At 35.9% G+C, this 13,807-nt stretch overlaps 1 protein-coding gene across 4 annotated transcripts in view; it reads left to right on the top strand.

The window, feature by feature from the left end:
- DIAPH3 (diaphanous related formin 3) overlaps window positions 1-13,807 on the top strand; it is a 546,819-nt gene that overhangs the window by 343,156 nt on the left and 189,856 nt on the right. For all 4 annotated transcript variants that reach the window (XM_059996017.1, XM_059996016.1, XM_059996015.1 and 1 more), the window contains one exon: window positions 10,127-10,291. In XM_059996017.1, coding sequence (XP_059852000.1) covers window positions 10,127-10,291 — 165 coding nt within the window. The remainder of the gene's footprint in view (window positions 1-10,126; window positions 10,292-13,807) is intronic.

The raw sequence follows: 13,807 nt of genomic DNA, 5'->3' as shown, positions 1-13,807 counted from the left end.
TCTAGAAGGAATCAATAGCATAATAACTGAGGCAGAGAACGGATAAGTGACCTGCAAGATAAAATAGTGGAAATAACTACCACAGAGCAGAATAAAGAGAAAAGAATGAAAAGAATTGAGGACAGTCTTAGAGACTTCTGGGACAACATTAAACACACCAACATTTGAATGATAGGGGTCCCAGAAGAAGAAGAGAAAAAGAAAGGGACTGAAAAAATATTAGAAGAGATTATAGTTAAAAACGTCCCTAATATGGGATAGGGAATAGTCAGTTAAGTTAAGGAAGCACAGAGTTTCCCAAACAGGATAAATCCAAGGAGAAACATGCCAAAATACATATAAATCAAACTATGAAAAATTAAATGCAAAGAAAAAATATTAAAAGCAGCAACAGTAAAACAACAAATAACATACACCAGAATCCCCATAAGGTTAATAGCTGATCTTTCAGCAGAAACTCTGCAAGCCAGAAGGGAGAGGCAAGACATATTTAAAGTGATCAAAGGGAAGAACCTACAACCAAGACTACTCTACCCAGCAAGGATCTCATTCAGATTCCACAGAGAAATCAAAACCTTTACAGACAAGCAAAGGCTAAGAGAATTCAGCAGCACCAAACCAGCTTTACAACAAATGTTAAATGAACTTCTCTATGTAGGAAACACAGGAGAAGGAAAAGACCTACAATAACAAACTCAAAACAAATAAGAAAATGGTACTCGGAACGTACATATTGATAACTACCTTAAATGTAAATGGATTAAATGCTCCAACCAAAAGACATAGACTGGCTGAATGGATACAAAAACAAGACCCGTATATATGCTGTCTAGAAGAGACCCACTTCAGACCTAGGGACACATACAGATTGAAAGTGAGGGGATGGAAAAAGATATTTCATGCAAATGGAAATCAAAGGAATACTGCAGTAGCAATTCTCATATCAGACAAACTAGACTTTAAAGACTATTTCTAGAGACAAGGACACTACGTAATGATCAAGGGATCAATCCAAGAAGAAGATATAACAATTGTAAATATTTATGCCCCCAACATAGGTGCACGTCAATACACAAGGCAAATGCTAACAGCCATAGTAGGGGAAATCAACAGTAACACAATCATAGTAGGGTGCTTTAACACCCCACGTTCACCAATGGACAGATCATCCAAAATGAAAATAAGGAAACACAGGCTTTAATTGACACATTAAACAAGATGGACTTAATTGATACTTATAGGACATTCCATCCACAAACCACAGAATACACTTTCTTCTCAAGAGTTCATGGAACATTTTCCAGGAGAGATCATATCTTGGGTCACAAATCAAGCCTTGGTAAATTTAAGAAAATTGAACTCGTATCAAGTATCTTTTCTGACCACAATGCTGTGAGACAAGATATCAATAACAGGAAAAAAATCTGGAACGAATACAAACACATGGAGGCTAAACAATACACTCCTAAATAACCAAGAGATCACTGAGGAAATCAAAGAATACCTAGAAACATATGACAGTGGAAACACGATGACCCAAAACCTATGGGATGCAGCAAAAGCAGTTCTAAGAAGGAAGTTTATAGCAATTCAATCCTACCTCAAGAAACAAGAAACATCTCAATTAAACAACCTAACCTTACACCTAAAGCAATTAGAGACTGAAGAACAAAAAAAACCCCAAAGTTAGCAGAAGGAAAGAAAGCATAGAGATCAGATCAGAAATAAATGAAAAAGAAATGAAGGAAACAATAGCAAACATCAATAAAACTAAAAGCTGGTTTTTTGAGAAGACAAAAAAGATTTATAAACCATTAGCCAGACTCATCAAGAAAAAAAAGGGAGAAGACGCAAATCAATAGAATTACAAGTGAAAAAGGAGAGGTAACAACTCACACTGCAGTAATACAAAGGATCATGAGAGATTGCAACGGGCAACTATATGCCAATAAAATGCACAACCTGGAAGACATGGACAAATTCTTAGAAAAGCACAACCTTCGAAGACTGAACCAGGAAGAAATAGAAAATAGAAACAGACAAATAGAAATAGAAAATATAAACAGACCAATCACAAGCACTGAAATTGAGACTGTGATTAAAAGTTCTCCAACAAACAAAAGCCCAGGACCAGATGGCTTCACAGGTGAATTCTATCAAGCATTTAGAGAAGAGCTAACACTTACCCTTCTCAAATTCATCCAAAATATATCAGAGGGGGGAACACTCCCTAACTCGTTGTACAAGGTGACCATCACCCTGATACCTAAACCAGACAGAGATGTCACAAAGAAAGATAACTACAGGTCAGTATCACGTATGAACATATATGCAAAAATTCTCAACAAAATACTAGCAGACAGAATCCAACAGCACATTAAAAGGGTCATACACCCTGATCAAGTGGGGTTAATCCCAGAAATGCAAGTTTTCAGTATATGCAAATCAATCAGTGTTATAAACCATATAAACAAATTGAAGGAAAAAAAATATGATCATCTTAATAGATGCAGAAAAGCTTTCAACAAAATTGAACACCAATTTATGATAAAAATGCTCCAGAAAGTAGGCATATAGGGAAATTACCTCAACATAATAAAGGGCATATATAACAAGCCATAGCCAACATCTTTTCAGTGGTGAGAAACTAAAACCATTTCCTCTTAAGATCAGGAAGAAGACAAGGTTGTCCACTCTCACGACCGTTATTCAACATAGTTTTGGAAGTTTTAGCCACAACAGTCAGAGAAGAAAAAGAAATAAAAGGAATCCAAATCAGAAAAGAAGAAGTAAAGCTGTCAATGTTTGCAGATAACATGATAATATACATAGAGAATCCTAAAGATGCTACCAGAAAACTACTAGAGCTAATCAATGAATTTGGTAAAGCAGCAGGATACAAAATTAATGCACAGAAATATCTTGCATTCCTATACACTAATGACGAAAAATCTGAAAGAGAAGTTAAGGAAACACTCCCATACACCACTGCAACAAAAAGAATAAAATACCTAGGAATAAACCTACCTAGGGAGACAAAAGACCTGCATGTAGAAAACTATAAGATACTAATGAAAGAAATTAAGGATGATACCAACAGATGGAGAGGTATACCATGTTCTTGGATTGGAAGAATCAACATTGTGAAAAGACTATACTACCCAAAGCAAGTTACAGATTCAGTGCAGTCCCTATCAAACTAGCAATGGCATTTTTCACAAAACTAGAACAAGAAATTTCACAATTTGTATGGAAACACAAAAGACCCCGAATAACCAAGGCAATCTTGAGAAGGAAAAATAGAGCTGGAGGAATCAGGCTCCTGTACTTCAGATTATACTACAAAGCTACAGTAATCAAGACAGTATGGTAGTGGCACAAAACAGAAATATAGATCAATGGAACAAGATAGAAAGCCCAGAGATAAACCCACACACATATGGTCACCTTATCTATTACAAAGAAGGCAATAATATACAATGGAGAAAAGACAGCCTCTTCAATAAGTGGTGTTGGGAAAACTGTACAGCTACATGTAAAAGAATGAAATTAGAACACTCCCTAACACCACACACAAAAGTAAACTCAAAATGGATTAAAGACCTAAATGTAAGGCCAGACACTATAATACTCTTAGAGGAAAAATAGGCTGAACACTCTGACATAAATCACAGGAAGTTCCTTTTTGAACCACCTCCTAGAGAAATGGAAATAAAAACAAACTAATGGGACCTAATGAAACTTAAAAGCTTTTACACAGCAAAGGTAACCATAAACAAGATGAAAAGACAACCCTCTGAATGGCAGACAGTATTTGCAAATGAAACAACTGACAAAGGATTAATCTCCAAAATATACAAGCAGCTCATGCAGCTCAATATCAGTAAAACAAACAACCCAATCCAAAAATGGGCAGAAGACCTAAATAGACATGTCTCCAAAGAAGATGTACAGACTGCCAACAAACACATTAAAGAATGCTCAACATCATTAATCATTAGAGAAATGCAAATAACAATTACAATGAGGTATCACCTCACACCAGTCAGAATGGCCATCATCAAAAAATCTACAAACAATAAATGCCGGAGAGGGTGTGGAGAAAAGGGAACACTATCGCGCTGTTGATGGGAACGTAGATTGATACAGCCACTTTGAAGAACAGTATGGAGGTTCCTTAAAAAACTAAAAATAGAACTACCATGTGACCCAGCAACCCCACTACTGGGCATATACCCTGAGAAAACCATAATTCAAAAAGAGTCATCTACCACAATGTTCATTGCAGCACTATTTACAATAGTCCGGACATGGAAGCAACCTAAGTGTCCATCGACAGATGACTGGTTAAGCAATATGTGGCATATATATACAACGGAATATTACTCAGCCATAAAAGGAAACGAAATTGAGGTATTTGTACTGAGGTGGATGGATCTAGAGTCTGTCATACAGAGTGAAGTAAGTCAGAAAGAGAAAAACAAATACCGTATGCTAACACATATATATGGAATGTAAAAAATATATATATATTGCTTTGAAGAACAAAGAGGCAGGACAGGGTTAAAGACGCAAACATAGAGAATGACCTTGAGGGGGAAGAGTAAGCTGGGACAAAGTGAGAGAGTGGCATGCACATATATATACTACCTAATGTAAAGTAGATAGTGGGAAGCAGCCATATAGCACAGGTAGATCAGCTCGGTGCTTTGTGACCACCTAGAGGGGTGGGATAGGGAGGGTAGGAGGAAAACACAAGAGGGAGGAGATATGGGGATATATGTATATGCATAGCTGGTTCAGTTTGTTGTAAAGCAGAAACTAACACACCATTGTAAGGCAATTATACTCCGGTAAAGATGTTAAAAAAAAAAAAAAATCCACAAGCAGTAAATGCTCGGGGGTGTGTGGAGAAAAGGGAACCCTCTAGCGCTGTTGATGGGAATGTAAATTGATACAGCCACTATGTAGAACAGTATAGAAGTTCCTTAAAAACCTAAAAATAGAACTACCATATGACCCAGCAATCCCACTACTGGGCATATACCCTGAGAAAACCATAATTCAAAAAGAGACATGTACCACAATGTTTATTGCAGCTCTATTTACAATAACTAGGACATGGAAGCAACCTAAGTGTCCATCGACAGATGAATTGATAAACAAGATGTGGCACATATATACAATGGAATGTTATCCATAAAAAGAAACGAAATTGAGTTATTTGTAATGAGGTGGATCACCTAGAATTTGTCATACAGAGGAAAGTAAGTCAGAAAGAGAAAAACAAATAGTGTATGCTAACACATATATATGGAATCTAAAAAAAATGGTTCTGAAAACTCTAGGGGCAGGACAGGAATAAAGGTGCAGACGTAGAGAATGGACTTGAGGATATGGGGAGGGGGAAGGGTAAGCTGGGACGAAGTGAGAGAGTGGCATGGACATATATATACTACCAAATTTAAAATAGATAGCTAGTGGGAAGCAGCCATATAGCACAGGGAGATAGGCTTGGTGCTTTTTGACCACCTAGAGGGGTGGGTTAGGGAGGGTGGGAGGGAGACGCAAGAGGCAGGAGATATGGGGATATATGTACATGTATAGCTGATTCACTTTGTTATAAATCAGAAACTAACACACCATTGTAAAGCAATTATACTCCAATAAATATGTTAAAAAATTGTATATACTTCTCATCCTGTATGAATCCTCAAGTCTATGATGATCTCTTTCTTCTCAGAAATCTTACTACATTTATAACGTCGTGTTCACGGCTTCTTGACAGTCATGCTTCAGTCACTGTCACCTTCTCTGCCAGGACTTCCCTGACTACGCAGCATAAGTTAGCCTCTGTCACTGTATACAATATCAAACACAAACTTTTGTTTTCTTCATCATGCTTATTATTGTCTGAATATCTCATTAATTTTCTTCTTTATTACCTGTTCACCACACTCTAGAATTCATGTTTCATGAAAGCAGGGACTTTGTTTACCTTGTTAACTACTGGTTTTCCTCATGTCTAGAAGAGTGGTACTTAGTGGTGTTTAGTGACTACTTATAGATTGGCTGCCAACCTGGCTGGCTGGCTGGCCAGATCCCGGGTACTGAAGAAGATCTATAAAATGTTTTAGATGTAGGGCTTCCCTGGTGGTGCAGTGGTTGAGAGTACGCCTGCCGATGCAGGGGACACGGGTTCGTGCCCTGGTCCGGGAAGATCCCACATGCCGCGGAGCGGCTGGGCCCGTGAGCCATGGCCGCTGAGCCTGTGCGTCCGGAGCCTGTGCTCTGCAACGGGAGAGGCCACAACAGTGAGAGGCCCGCGTACCGCAAAAAAAAAAAAAAAAAAAATTTTTAGACTATAAACATTGTAGGACTGATTGAAGCTGGTCCTTGTAAGATGATTAATGGAAGTAATAGACATCCTTGGTGGGGAAGGTGCAATAATGGGGGCAAAACATGAGAATAAATGTAGATTTACATTTAGAATAAATTTATGCTGGGTGGCTGGGTGGCTTGGGAATGAACAGTACTTGCTAACCAGGAGTTAAATCCCACATCTCATTCTGACTACTTAGTTGGCCAACACTAAACATTTTTGGTTCAATGTGTGTGAACACAGTTCTGGTTGTCATGTACCTTCATATGGGAAAATTATACTTGTTCAAGTAGAAGTTAATCAGAATTTGGCCTTAGTCCTGGTAAAGGAAAAGAAAATAGGTTTTACAAAAATATCAAGTAGTTGGATATATATCAATATTTCTGTAATGAATTTTATCAGAGTTTAATTTTGTTGTATAGCTCACCTATTTTTCTCAAGCTCTTTACAAATATAGAACTTTCTGGGGAAGAAAATAAAGCCTTATGACTACTATGGATATGGGCATTAACTTCTAGCTGGAGTTTAACAGTTGGTACAAGAACATCTGTGTTTGTTTTTTTCTTTTGGATAATGATGATTTTTTATGTGAATGTTCCCTCATCTGTTAATGAGAAAGTACCCAGCAGTAATGATGTAGAGTGCCTCATTAAGGTAACCATTTATTCCATTCTATCAAATAGTCATTTTAAACTTCTGAGAATTTATTTGGCTATTTCCAGAATTATTTCAGTTCAATCACAATTTTACCGTCTTTGTGGATAATTCCACTTATTTAAAGCTCTACTTACTTTCCTTTGGGAGCAAATTGTTTTGTAGATAAAAATGATAAGAAAGTTAACTTATAAAACTCTCTAGCTGTTAAAACAAGACCATGTAATTTCCATCGTTCTGGCTCTTGGTCTTCTTTCCCATCACATCATTTAATAGAATTTTACTGTTTTATTTAAGTATGCTCAAGCATATTTCTGATATGTCATTAACTTTTGATTCTTAACCTACAATCTAAGAAGTGTTATTGAGTAATAGAGCTTTATTTTAACCTATTTGCCAAACTGATTCCTGTGAATGGGCATATTCCCAGGTATTAGAATAAAATTACTCATATTTATTAAAACTCAAAGCCTTATAAGCAGTGATAAGGGCAAAAAAGGAGTAGCTGTAGAACCATACAATTAGAAACACCCACCATAGTAGTGCAACCTGTTGTCCAGGGTAACTACTTTTTAGGAACTCTGTTAGCTCTTAACATTACATCCAAATTGTATGTGTTCGTGTGTGTGTGTGAATGTGTATATGTGCAATTTTATGAAGAGAAGTTCCTTGACTTACATCAGTCTTTTGAGGAGGCCTGCTACTCTTCCCACCGAAGTTTGAGTGATGACAGTAGGGTGAAATAAGTCATTGGCACCAATGTAGCTGCAGATGATTAGACTTAATACAGCATCTAGAAAAAGGGTTAATAATCACAGGTGATCACATGGCAAAAACAAAACACTACTAGGGGATTGTACTAGAAGGGAAAACAGAGAACTTCATTACAGAGATACCTGGACTAAAAGTGCTATATATTCAGTGGAAGAAATGATCACTCACAGTTGCAGAGATTAGAGAAGGTGGCTTCATGGAAGAGGAAGAATTGAACCAAACTTGGAATGATAGGTTTGGACAAGCAAAGGCAGAAAATGATTCCTCTTTTAGGCAGGAGTTAAGGATATATAAATAATCCATGTGGATATAGTCTCTATCTGGGACATAAATTTTAGGTGAGAGTTTATAGATGGAATATATAAACCAATGTTGATTTCTCAATTTGCTAGGTAAATGAAGGGATACTTACTGCACATTACAAATCAATCACCATATGTTCCATTTAATGATAGTTTCTGAATGCATTTCAAGTGTGATTTTTATTTACATAAATTTACTTTACTTACAGCATTTCACAAATATGGATGTTTCACGAGACAAAGTATATGGAAACTTGTGACTGTATTATAATTTCTTATGATTTTGTGATTTCACTAATACAAAATCTTTTGTTCATCCAAGGATTAAAAAATGATGCTACATATAAATGCATCGACCACTGGTACTATTATGATTTAGATTCTTAGAAAGTATGAGGAGGCATTTTGCTGTTTAAACTAGCCAAAGAAAGATCCATAGATTTTCTAAGCTCATTAGAAAAAAAAAACTCAATTTAACCTATTGCATTAGAATCTAGACTCCTTACATTCTAGTCTGTTCTTCTAAAATACTATATATTTAATTAAGCAGAGCATAGTATTAAAAAACAAACAAACAAAAACAGGCATGGAAGGGCAGTATGTAATCTGTGGATTGACCGTAGACATGGGTACAGGTGATTGATGGGGATGCCTTGTTTCCTTGTGGGAGCAGCATTCTTCTCTGCCCCAGGTTCACCACATATCTGGCAACAGTGCTACCTCTTTCTTTCATTCTTTTTCTCAAAACAGAGGGCCTGGATCATTTTCCTTATTTCATCCTGTACTGGAGAATGCTCTGACCAGAGGAACCATATCTTTTTGAAATTGTGGACAATTTTTCTTTTTAGACATAAACATTCCATTTTTTTATTTTGTTCTCCCAGTCTGAGTCTAGTTATTCTTATTTTCTGACTTCTGAAAAAATGTGTTAATATCTGTTTATCCTTTTGTGTTAGAGACAATATAATGACTTCAGTAAGTTTAATGTCCCAGTTTAAAAGAGCCATAGATAATTATGACTGATGCTGTAGCGGAGTCGCCTTTTCAGAATGTGGTGTGGAGATTTTTTATCTGGCTACCACAGCAATCTGTCACACCACAAAGGAAATTCTGTTGTTTGTTTAGAAAATGTGTTCTAATGCCACCACCACATTCACAGAAAGTTAGTCTTCTCAGTCTCAGTGTGCTTTCAACTAATTGTCATAAATAAGTGAGAAAAGAACATTTCTGTGTGTGTGTGTAATCATAATTTTAAATCATGTAATTCATAGAAGAAATTGTATACCAATTTTCCAAAGAAGTTAAAACATGAATTTACTTATACAATATAAGAAGTTTTTAATGTAACTCAAAAAATTTATTGCTTTTAGAACCTTAAGTAAAGCTTAAATTGAATAAGTGGGCAATAATAAGACCAAGCATTTATATGTATTACGAAATGCCATTTTTCTAAGAACTTTGTATGTATTAATTAACTCATTAGTCCTCACAACAGCCCTATAAGTGATGTTATTATTATTATTCCCATTTTACAGGTGACAAAATTGTGGCACAGAGAAATGAAGGCATTTGTCCACAGGCACAATACTACCAAGTGCAGGAGCTAGAAATTGACCCCAGGTTGTCCAGTGTAACTACTATGCAAAATGCCTATGTTATTGATTTCAATATCATTGAAACTACTGAACTATAATTTTAAATCATATTGCATGATCTGATAAGATAGGCAAATTTGAAGAAAAATTTCCTTGAACTTAATTGTAAAAGAGAAATATTAAATATATAAATAACTTTTCTGATAACTTCACCAGTGTTAATTAGGAAGCACACTTAAGATTTCATCACTGTACAGTGTAGATTGAATTGTAAGAATGGTTAACTATTAGAGCTAATTTTGGCATTTTGGAGATATGTAATAATGACTAACAATTAAATTAAAACATTGGACTTATAGGATTTTTTTTCCCCTAAAGCATTACTTTGTAAATTTCAGAATACCTTAACTGTAATATACAGCTTTGTTATCAGTGCAAAAGAACACTATGAGAAACTTTCAAAATTACATGAAAACATGGACAAGTTATACCAGAGTATAATGGGGTACTATGCCATCGATGTGAAGAAGGTGTCTGTGGAAGACTTTTTGACTGATTTGAATAACTTCAGAACCATGTTCATGGTATGTTAAAAATCTTAATTTGTTTTTTAAAAGTATTTGTATCTATATTACTATTATTATATTACTATAATATATTACTATATTACATATTATAATTATATATTATATTATATATATAATGTAATATATTACTATCTATTATTACTCTTATTACTTCATTCTACTCCTGTTGTCTGTAGTAAAATCTACCTTTTCTGATATTGAAAGTTAGCTTTAAAAATTTCAGATTTTTAAATCTATTGAAAAATGTGTTTTGTCCTTTTTTTGGCCTTCCCCACATTAAGCTGTAATCAGAAATTTTGATTGAAAAAGTGACAAATTCTGAAGCTTTTCGTAAAGACTCCCCTCCTGGCTGACTACAAAGCACTTTTGTAGTAAGCTTTTGGCTATGAATTTGTTTCTTTATACTTAAGATCAATTTGTATTTTTGTGGTATAATTTTACCAAATTCTGTGCAGTTCTTATGAAGCTTTTTTCCCCTTTTCTTAATGCATTGTATAATAAGCTACCTGCGATTTGCCTTTGAATGGATTTTACATTCCTAGGGTTTCCTTTAGATACTTTAATAGGGAGGTCAGGTCTCTGATGTGGAATCCTTTCATTTAGGCATTAAAAAGATCTTTTGAAAAGTATCAGCTGATTAGATGGGGGAGAAAACCACACACGTATTAAAGTGAGAAAGCATTGTTTCCTCTAGGGAAACTGGTAATACATTTCTACAACAAAAAATTACGTTATTCTTAATAGATGGGTGAGTCACTTTTGTGTTTCAGCAAATGTTTGTGGGGATTAAAAAGTTTTGAGGTGTAAAGAAAAAGAAGGTTGAATTTAAAGAAGGTTGAATTTCTTTTTAATCTCAGGAAAACTTTATTGCTGAATTTATTGGACTTGATTATAATCACCTGGTTGTGATTAGATACCCTTTCAATAAAAACTCAATATTTTAAATGAAAACTGGTCTACAATAAGTGCACATTTGCTCACAGCTCTAGTTTATTTCTTCCACAAATTCAAAGTGATTTTTTAAATTATTTTTTCACTACCAGAAATGAATCTATTAAATATATTTATTATGTGCCTATATTCGTGACGTATAATATACTACTTTAATTTTTATAATATTTTATGAGACAACATGGCTTAGTGGAAGTAGCAAAGGCTTTGCAGTTTGAGAGAGCAAGGTTTGGATTCCACACTAGTTAATATATGACTATGATTCCTTTTAACTTTCTCGAGCCTCAGTTTCCATATTTGTAAAAGGGGATGTTAATTCCTTTCTCATGAGAGTATTTAAATATTAAATGAGATAATATATATCAAGTGTCATAGCTCCTGGTGCATGGTAGTTGCTTAATAAATTATTATGCAGTAAAGGGTTAACTCAGTGGGCTTAAGGTACTCAAACCCTGTACATTTTAGAGAAAGTAGTGGCCCTTGACTGGCTCTGGAGAGAGCAGCTGTGAGCCTTGGAATATCCTGCCCGGTATGGCCTTCTTTGTATACCTGGGGCCTTGGGCTAAGCTAGATAGTTTATGCAAAAAATGTGATTTACGGTGAACACCTACTTTTGTTCACCAGGGGCCTTGGGCCACACTGTCAGTTCGTCGTCTGTGGGGTGCTGGAGACTGAGTAGCCAAGGTCATTCATGCAGGGAGTCTATATTCATGCCTGCATGACTGACCTCAATAACTCTTATTATTTATTTATTTATTTAAATTTTATTTATTTTTTTGGCTGCATTGTGTCTTAGTTGCGGCACGTGGGATCTTTTGTTGTGGTGCATGGGCTTCTCTCTAGTTGTGGCATGCAGGTTTTCCCTTCTCTAGTTGTGGCGCGCAGGCTCCAGGGTGAGTGGGCTCTGTATTTTTGGCATGCGGGCTCTCTAGTAGAGGCACCCGAGCTCAGTAGTTGGCTTAGTTGTCCTGAGGCATATGGGATCTTAGTTCCCCAACCAGGGATCGAACCCATGTCCCCTGCATTGGAAGGTGTATTCTTTACAACTGGACCACCAGGGAAGTCCCCTCAGTAACTCTTGACATCAAGGCTTGGGTAAGTTTCTCTGGTTGACAGTACATCACACGTGTTGTCACACATTGTTGCTGGAATAATGAAACTCCACTGGAAGAAGATAACTGTGATTTTAATCTATATCCTTTCACTGTAAGAAACTGTTAACAGTGAGTGTAACAACTTTTCTGAGTTCTGTGAGTCCTTCCAACAAATTATCAAGCCTGAGGGTGGTCTTGGGGACCCATGACACAATTATGCATAAAATTATAAAATGCATATATAAAATAATACTACCCATCAGATATTGAGTATTTTGTATGAACCAGACATTTTTCCAAATGCCTAACATATATTACCTCAGTCAATCTTCATGATAATTCTGTATCTTTTCGTTGTTTCTATCCCCCTTTGGCAAATGAAGAAAGAGACCAAGGCCGTATTGTCTGGTTTTGAAACCAGATCTAATTCCACATCTTCCTGAGATCTGGTAGGAGTTCTCTGGGTGACTTGGCATTTCTGTTACTAGGTGATGGGCAGAGAGAGAAAGTGTTTGAATGGAGAAGGATTCAAGGTGGAGGGTCATAGAGTGACAGCTATACTTTGCCTGTTTCACAGTTTACATGGTCCTAGAAGTAGCTGCTATCACACACACATACATATAGACACACACACACACACACACTCATATACACATTGTACTAAATTAAAATCATTAGAGCTAAGTATAAAACACTTTATCTAAATAAGTAATCTGGAGAGGGAATTTTCTTTAGAATAAAAATAAGCATAAAGAAGACTGTAAGGGAAGTATAATTTCACACACAAATTTTTTCTTCCTTTCTTTATAGTTATACTCCTTGAATTTTGGACACTGTCTCTTTAAAAAGATCACAGCGTCAAGACTGATAGAAATTACTGACAAATAGATGTCTATTTGTCAATGTCTTCTGATCTCTTAGGTTGCTATTTAATTCCATACAATTCAATTGTGGAAACCAGGCTAATTTCAATGAGTTAGTGTGAAAATATTGGGGATAGATGTGGACCTTTAATATGTTGAAGGTTTGTTCTGGAAAGCCACATTAATACAGTAGGCAAAAAATATATTTTCTCTTTAAGATACACTTAAGATATGTTTACATTGTTAAGTATAGTTGATACATTAAACTATGTTTACACTATTACTTCATCCACTGACATTCATGATCCCTGGTCATGAATGAGCAGCAAATGTTCCGGTAAATTGGAGGTCCGTTTTGTATTACACATAAGAAGTTGGAGCATTGTCCTCATTCTACACCTGCCCTCCACTACAGCAGCTTACTATGGAATGTTTTCTCTCAAGTTCTGGCCACTCTGCTCATTGTTCCCTATGCCTGGCACACTCCCTCCATATTTTGCCGGGCTATATTATTGTACTCGCACTTCTAATCTGTGCTCAGAATTGCCTTCATCTAGTATCAGATGCCCCCATCTACAGTGGGTGGCATTCTCTAATAGCTAACA

The sequence above is a fragment of the Delphinus delphis genome, chromosome 18, assembly GCF_949987515.2.
Source record: "Delphinus delphis chromosome 18, mDelDel1.2, whole genome shotgun sequence".
Taxonomy (NCBI): domain Eukaryota; kingdom Metazoa; phylum Chordata; class Mammalia; order Artiodactyla; family Delphinidae; genus Delphinus; species Delphinus delphis.
The sequence above is the reverse complement of the archived record's forward strand: the minus strand, read 5'-3'. Positions and strand labels throughout refer to the sequence as shown.